Source organism: Populus euphratica, unplaced genomic scaffold, assembly GCF_000495115.2.
Source record: "Populus euphratica unplaced genomic scaffold, PopEup_1.0 scaffold168.1, whole genome shotgun sequence".
In the NCBI taxonomy this organism is placed as follows: Eukaryota; Viridiplantae; Streptophyta; class Magnoliopsida; order Malpighiales; family Salicaceae; genus Populus; species Populus euphratica.
The window spans coordinates 461,787-470,098 of NW_011500000.1; the positions used below are offsets into that span (position 1 = coordinate 461,787).

At 36.5% G+C, this 8,312-nt stretch overlaps 1 protein-coding gene across 1 annotated transcript; it reads right to left on the reverse strand.

Annotated features, from left to right (window-relative positions):
* Positions 1–225: 225 nt before the first annotated feature.
* LOC105140841 (uncharacterized) lies at positions 226–7,993 on the reverse strand. The gene is made up of 13 exons (XM_011047841.1): positions 7,779–7,993; positions 7,529–7,687; positions 5,826–6,077; positions 5,602–5,721; positions 4,902–4,982; positions 4,511–4,606; positions 3,948–4,046; positions 3,603–3,656; positions 3,310–3,513; positions 2,365–2,490; positions 1,961–2,026; positions 1,250–1,546; positions 226–1,058 (listed from the first exon to the last, which is right to left on the reverse strand). The coding sequence occupies exons 1-13, from the start codon at positions 7,839–7,841 to the stop codon at positions 582–584; spliced, it is 2,094 nt and encodes a 697-aa protein (XP_011046143.1). The 5' UTR covers positions 7,842–7,993; the 3' UTR covers positions 226–581.
* Between the last annotated feature and the right edge of the window lie 319 nt (positions 7,994–8,312).

The window sequence follows — 8,312 nt, forward strand, 5'->3', positions numbered from 1 at the left end:
ACCGACGGCCCTATGAATCCACCAAGTACGAACTTGTTAGCTCAATGCTTACCTTTCCAGTTTAAAATAAGAACATTTTTTTGCTTTATTAAAGGACATCGAGAAGGATGCAAAAGCGTGCTTCTGCACAATCAAACGAAGAAAGCAAACCTCTTGTTATCACTCTAGCTTGATGACAAACAATGCATTCAAGATCATCATCCAGGCCGATATTTCTGACAGTGATTTGCAACGTTTAAGATGTAAGGTAAATAGGAAATGTCTGAAGCACAAAATGAAAAGTTGCTTTCACTACAAGTTTATACAAACATTTCCTAAAATCCATGTAAAACTCAGTCAGAGTCGTCCCCCATATTTACAGTACACATTTTACAGTAAGATCTGGGGGATATTCAGGGGAAGGATATCAATCCTATGAAGCCCATCGAATCCTTTTAAACCTTTACCTCGCATTTCTTTGATCAGGTGGCCTGGTAGGCAGATTAAAAGGACTGTTCGACTACTGTACCTTGATGCCCAATTTTTTTTCTTTTTCTTTCAAGGCCAAATGATCTTCAGAATCACAAGCATAAAACTGTCTTTCATCGAAGACCAGATGAAGCGCGTGGTTTCCCCTTTATGGAGTTTATGTGTTGGGTGACGAAGATAACTCCCATCACAATTAAAAGGCAACCGACCAGTGTGCTGAAGAAGAGGGCACCTGGTGACCTAGCCTGGACAAAGCCATACACCCCATTTGATGTCACAACAATCAGGTCAGTAAGTCCGTCATTTGTGAAATCTTCACAGATCAGAGCATGGGTGGGTGGTGCAGGAAGATCGAACGATGTCTGGACACTTCCTCCAGGAGATATAACAGCAGCCTCTTGATCACCAGCTGCGAGGATCATTTGTTGATTGTCACGTGCACGCAAAGAGAATGCCTTTAATGTGGGGACCACCATACCACCTTCCATCATCCCTGATGGAGAAGGAAGATTTGACCATGTAGCGCCTGTCAGTATCTGCCATTGCCAAACAGCACCGTGGCCATGCAGGCCTGGAGCGTATGATGTCACCTGAAAGAAATGGTACACATCGCAATCTGGTTGCAATTAACAGGGCAAAGGCACGAGCGTGTTTGCTACAGCATCTGACCACCTCCCCCCCTCTCCCAAAACCAAAAAGCTGATTGTTAAATCAGGTACTACAGTAAAGGTAATGGACAAACACTGTATAGACAAGAAGCCAGGTCTAGATTAGAACATACCTCCCCTCGATTTGTTAAGAAGACAACATCACCATGACTCCCCTTGCGATGCCTATGGCCATCACTTTTTGGGATGAGAATAGGGGTTGCCACCTCTAAAGAAGATACATCAGTTCGACCAAAATTTCTGCCGAAATCTCCATGTTGGAATAAGTTAAATGGTGAATGATGACATATAGAAGCATTAAAAAGTTGCTCTCGTACTGGTACACCTGAAGTTGCAACAGCCCAACAAGGTTGCAGCACTTCCATTGCTCCACTAACGACAGTCTTCTCAGCTCCATTCCCCCCAACAGCCTGAAAAGAGGAAATGTTAACCATTATAATGAACACACGTATATCAAGCAATTTTACCCACCCCCACCACTTATTTATAAGCAAAAGAAAAGGTTAAACAAATATAGTTCTCTGATTGGCCATGTATCTAAAACAGTGAATAGCACAGATGAATACAGTTGGCATTTCTCAATCTCATTTTTAATTACCAATCACAACAAGCTGTATTGCTGTGGTCTGGGTAAAATGAGAAATGTTTTTGTGGCACATAAACAACAACATTCATGACCAGTGACGAAGATTTATGGCATATTATGTAATAAATATTTTAGAAAGAGCACATTTGGAATGTTGAACATAATCCACGAGACAGTTGAGAATAAACTCATAGTTTTCATTTATGAATTGCCTTAGATAAAAAAAAAAATTGCACACCTGGACATGATCTAGGACTCCATCACCGTTGATATCAGCATGAAGGCCACCTTCTTGAAGATGAAGCTGATTGAAGCAATGAATTTCACCAAACTTGTTAGAACTGCCTTGATAATTAATTTAATAAGCAGTCGAAATTGTTTCAGTTAACAGAGCACATTCAACTTTCATTTCACATTAATAAGCAGTGGGTGATACAGCACAGGGGTTTTTAAGAACAAATCTCTAAATGAAAAGGGCTGGGCATTCTTGCTGTAATAGCAACATTTATGTCTAATATAGTGTTTAACAGCAAGAAGATGGCCATCGCATAACAAGGGAGCCATTTACCAGCTATCAATAGCTATAAAATATTCTTCCAAATAAACTACATGATGGCACAATGTCATATTTTTAACATTTACCTTGCAAAGGGTGCGGCCAGATGCCAAATGAATAGCTTCTATCCCTTCTTTTTGGTGAGCCACAACAACATTAGGAACCCACCAAAGCTGAGTGTAGTTTGTTATGGTAGGAATATATTGTGATGGCTGCAGCAATGAGTATAACAAACAATCATCATTTATCAAACAATGGATAGGTAAATTTTGTGGTTGACTCGTACAGATTTGATGCACTGCAACACAATGTCAACATATAGCAAAGGTAAGCTAGAAATTGCCTATGGAACTCTATTGTTTTTCACCAAAGATCTTCTTTCAACAAGTAAAAGATTCATATAAAAGCACAAAACAAGAATGGGGAAACAATCACTCCAGAAAAGTTTCAGACCTAATTTTAATCACTTGATAGAATAGACTCAAGAGTTATTCAAATTCACAATTCACAAACATTAGCAACACAATGCCTTTCCAAACAATGGAAAAGTCAAATCCACATCACTTCGTATTCTCGTATCAGTATTTCCAACTAAGGGGAGTTACTATTTCAGTAGTCTCCAACCATACTACAGAATAGGGAGCAGATATGTTTTTTCAAAGGATTTCACTTGAGTGGTAAACAAATTGTATCATAGACATGTCACCACGATTTCAAATTGCATTAAGGAAAAGATAAAAAACCAGCCAAATTTTAATGTGGAAAGTAAAGCAGATTATTTAAATGAAGCATGGGATTACATGCTAAAAGGTACAAGCACGAATACATGACATATTTTGATCCTCTTTCAAAGGCATGTGATGTGTAATAAATTCTACATAAGCTTTTGGAGCAAAGATATAACCATCTAGGAAGAAAGCCGATGGCATATGATGGAGGTTGCTATTGGCAAGAATCCAGGGTCATTGAAATGGAGCATAAATAGTTCAAAATCTTGTATAAATGCATTTACTGATCTGGTCAGATCTTACCTTCTTTGATTTTGTTGAGCTAGCATATTTTGCAGCTTTCCCAATCAGGTTTGAAATTTTCTTTGTCGTGTCTTTTCCAGGAGGATGGTTTTCCTCAGGCTTGTGGAAAGGGTAGTTTGAGTTCTTTCCATTTGATTTTTTTGATGTTTTTCTTTTGTGGCGCCTAAAGTGTGATAGCTGCAACACAGTATCTTCTCTCCTATCCTGACATAAAGATGAAGGAATGTCCAGTGAACAACTCCCTCATAACAAAAACATGATCATAAATTAAATGGAATAAGAAACATAATTACCCAGTGATGTGGCATAACTCCAAGGACTGATTCCCTAAACTCCCTGCATTCAAACTAAGGAGTAACATGCCTCAGAAAGCTTATCTTAAAGAAAAATCATCAGTATAAATGGAGATAATCTGAAGCTTATCCTCTTTTTCTAAGTAAATCTTTTAGCGGGGTTCATTTTAGTTTCTTTTTCTTTTTTCTTTTCTTTTTTTGGGGGTGTGGGCATGAGTTGAAAATGACTTGAAAGCAATCTAAACTTAATGACATTCTCTTTGACAATTATGGAAGATAAATTCTACTAGATTTTATCAATAACAAGAATGTATGGTTTTCTATCCCCATTGAGTTGAAAGCTACCTCTCCAGGATGACGACTGTTTAAAGCATGCACATCAAGCTTGTAGTTATGCTGTGGAATCAACTGTGATGCAGCATCTGAAGACTGTGCTTCAATGTTCTACATACACCAAAACAGAAACCTCAGTAACACGAAGGGAGAATACATTTCATAGCAGAACTGTAGAAATACTAATCAACTATGTTTGAATACGGATGACACCTGCCCAAATTAATGCTCTCAAATTGACATAGAATTCCAGAACCCACGTGGATGATGCATTAGAGTATACATTCGTAGGTATTTTACAGCATAAACCCATTTGGAGCACTCATTTTGTTCAATTATCACTTATGATAATATATAGAACACGTAAAACTTAAAGTTCTTTGAAGGACAAATGGAATTTGTGCATGACGCAGCAGCAACTTACCAAGTCATTCACAACCATGTGAATAAAAAGTAAGAATCATGAATCAGGAGGACAGTTCATATAACAATTGACAATAAACTGAAATTAGTAATAACCACCATGAGATTCAATGCAAGACAACTAAAGAACAAGTATACAGAATTTAGGTCACCTCATTCTTTCTACTCCATCGAACAGTACCAGTTCGACCAGCAAAAGCATACAAGGCAAAATGGCGTAAATTCACAGTTCCAGAGTTCTCTGATGGCTACAAAGGATACAAAAATCAATGTGTTAATACCCAGCTGCCAGCAATAAATGAAAAGGAGAATGACATGAACTTACACACAAAATTTAGCAGGTTGGCCCACTTATGGATCAACAAATACCATCACTTCAGGATGTTTTCAATAGTAAATACTAATGTCCTCATAGTTGTTGGTAGGTTTAAACAACAATACATATAGCTTCTGGTTTTGTTTTGGAAAGAACAATAGATATAGCTGCAAGGCTGAAAATCACAATATCGAAAGAATACATGAATAAGCCAAAAATGTGCATACCTCTTTCTCACTAGCACTTCTTCTATGCTGCTCAGCATTTTTCTCTGCCATGCCGATTTCTTCAAAAGGATCTAAATAATTCTGAGATGGCAACATAAAAGGCATACATGAGTGCATTGTATAGGAATGAAATTCATGACACTTACATCATACAATCTAATGGCAAATCTAGCTGATGCGAACAAGTTGTGGAAGGAAACTTGGTTTCTATCTATCAAAAAACATAAGATTACAGACTCAAAGACTCTACAATCTAAATTAAGCATGAGAACAGCACTTAGAAAAGAAAATTGATGAAGCAAGCCTGAGCTTATTTCAAACCTCAACACGCCAAAACACTTTATCATTCCTGTGAGGTTTTAATGAAAACTAGCAATATTAGGAGATGCTTCCCAAGCATCAGATTTTCACAGCTGTGAGGTATTACTTCCAATTCTACCTTGAAAAAAATAAAGCCAATACATCAAACATGCTATTAAGTCATTGGTAATCATTAAAATCAGGATTATGATATGTTCCCATGCTTAAGATTTAAATGCATAAACAAGAGAAAAAGGTTTTGAATCATGTAATTAACTTTCGAACACAAATAAGTAAGTACTTCTCATCTTCTTCTTCTTTTTCCCAATAAGACAATCAAGTAACTGGAAGTTGGATAAATGTAAGAAATACTGGGAATGAAAAATCACAACTAACATACATGTGGTTGCACTTCCATTCTCCCACCAATAATAACCAATCCCGTATCCCCATGCTTCAACGTATAGTTACTTATCGATATTGCAATCTCCCTGTGATGTGCATTATGTGGAAAATCCTCCTGTGCCGAAAAAAAGGCCAACTTATTTCATTTTGCAAGATGTACAAATAAAATTGGAAATAGCTAGCAAGCAAATACTCAAAACTACTAACGATTCACACAACCTGCACATTAGTTTCCCAAAGCTTCTTAAGGTTATGATCAAAGCACATAACAGACCACCCTGAAGTAACAACAACCAAAACTTGCTTTAACGGTTGTCCTTCCTTATATCTCCTCTCCATAACACCAGTCGCCATAGCTACTGCACGTCTACCAGTCGCAACCCGTGTTTTATCAGGCAATAGTGATAGTTCCGTTAACAATCTCGCTTCACTAAACCCCTCATCTACTCGCCTTGCATGTGGCTCCAATACCTATACACATACATACAAGCACAAACTCACAATTAATAACATAAAAAAGTGTCATCAAAAGAACACCACACACTCGTTCTGAAAAAAAGAACAAAATTAAGCAACTGTAGTTTTCACAATTTGTGAAAAAATATTAAATTGAAATAAATACAAAAAACTGACAATTAATACATGAACCACATGCCATCCCTTTCAAATTCAGGCATTTTCCAAAAAATTGTGCAGAAAACATTATCAAAAGAGATGCATTTGGCAGCTCTAAGTTAATAGTTAGTATTTTATCTTATTTATTAACTTTCCATGTCAGCAACCTTATTCATTATGTGGATTCAAAAAACAAATTCCTAGGGTTATGTTGTTTAAAATGCATCGCCCCAAAACAAGATAAATACACTGCCTCTATCTTCCATTTCTTTCAAAAGAAAGACTTGGTCTTTCTTTTTTTCTTTTCCTTCTCTCAATGGTACTTTTCCTATTGAGAAATCTTTTCAAACCCTAAAGTAATGAAAAGATTTTCCCTTCCAACCTTTTTATTAATTTTGTGCAACCTCCTCTTTCTGGTTTATTTGCAACAACGCCTCTTTTAGGGTTTGTTTGATTCAATGTATCCTGTCATTTTATTTGTTACAAGTGAACGGGTGTTTATAACTATAACTGTTAGATTGAGTTCTTTGAAAGGATACATATGCAGGCACGATAGGTACGCAAAAGAAATTTCAAATCAGTTTCTCTTTATCTCTTCTCTTCCTCCGCCATTACAAAAACAAATTACATAAGTTACACATAAAAAAATTATCATTATTTGAGTTTTATTTCATTTTTTCTTGGAATATATGGTTGATTTGGGAGTAGAACTAACATGTATTACATGAAGAAGTAGCAACCACGAGGGAGATCTCTATAGATTTAGTTTTTCCTTCTAACGTTTACATGCTTTAAATTATAATTTTTGTTTACTTACTACTAAGAGGTTGTTAATTATACTATGTAAAGGCCTTTTAATCATAACATCCTTGGCGGGCCTCATAGAAAGAATGATATTGAGATGGCAACACGAGCTCTTAGAAGCAGTGGTGGCAAGATGTGATTTTTCTTTCGTTTACAACTTTTTTCCTCCTTTTTTCGGTTAAAGTAATGGTTGGATATGTGAAAAAAAATGTATAATGGATTACACATACAAATAACATCTTGATGTTCAGGGTAAGCATGAATAAATCATTGCTAATATTGATAAGCATGGTCAAGCGCCAAGTACGGTAGCATAGCATTCACTTGGATCCACGATTACAAAATTAAATTATGGTATTTGCAATTTTTAGTTGATTTTTACTAATATTTGCTTAACAAAGGTCATGCGTAGTAGAAAAATGTTGAGATAGATAAATTAGTATATTCACGTAGTTTATGTAAAGCATTCATCACATGAGTTTCGTAGTTATAGTTAATCATACCTGGATTTTGGCGTCGTGAGTGGCGACGAGGACTTCTTTCTTGCCGTCGCCGTTAAGATCGGAAACAATCGGCGGGGGGAGACGGTCGGTCTCGTATTTGATTGGATAATCGTCGGTTAAATGGAACCATGCCTCTCTAAAGGAGAAATCTCCTTCGTGCTGTATATAAACACAAAGAATTGGTGTTAGTTAGGGTAAGAAATAGCGATTACTGACAAAATTTGGGGGTTAGGGTTTAGAGAGAGCAGACCTGGAGAGAGAAGAAGATGGCGAAGGCGGAGAGCATGAGAATGGCTAGATCGCGTTTTCTCATTTCTAAGGATGGTATTCGATTCTCTTCTTCAGTTGATAGATCAAGAGTGAGTTTTGATCACTCCATTACAGCTCTCCGCGATGATGCAGAGCAAGAACAAAAATGAAAGAAACTGGAGCTTCGGGTTCGAACAAAACCGTGTCAGAAATATAGCTGACTGGAAAGGTCTTTTCTTATAATGTAAACTACACGTCGTCTGGAAATAGATAAAGTTTATTGATTGTTTGAAACGACATGTCTTCTGTAATAATCGCATGAGACCCCTCTCCGGCCTTAGGGCTGGGTTGCTGGTTAGGGTTTCGGCCATTGGATAAACCCAGTTTTTTGTTTTTTTAAAAACAATTATATGAATAAAATAATTTTATGTTTTTTTATTAATTTTATATAAGAAGAGTGTTTGAGATTAGTATGCTTTTTGAAATATTTTTTTAAAAATATATTAAAATAATTTATATATATTTTTTACATCAA

Coding starts and splice junctions, on each gene's coding strand:
- LOC105140841 (XM_011047841.1), bottom strand. CDS start 7,841: ATGAGAAAACGCGATCTAGCCATTCTCATGCTCTCCGCCTTCGCCATC. Junction 6,078..7,528: donor CTCACGACGCCAAAATCCAG/GTATGATTAACT, acceptor GTATGTGTATAG/GTATTGGAGCCACATGCAAG. Junction 4,607..4,901: donor GAAGTGCTAGTGAGAAAGAG/GTATGCACATTT, acceptor TATCCTTTGTAG/CCATCAGAGAACTCTGGAAC.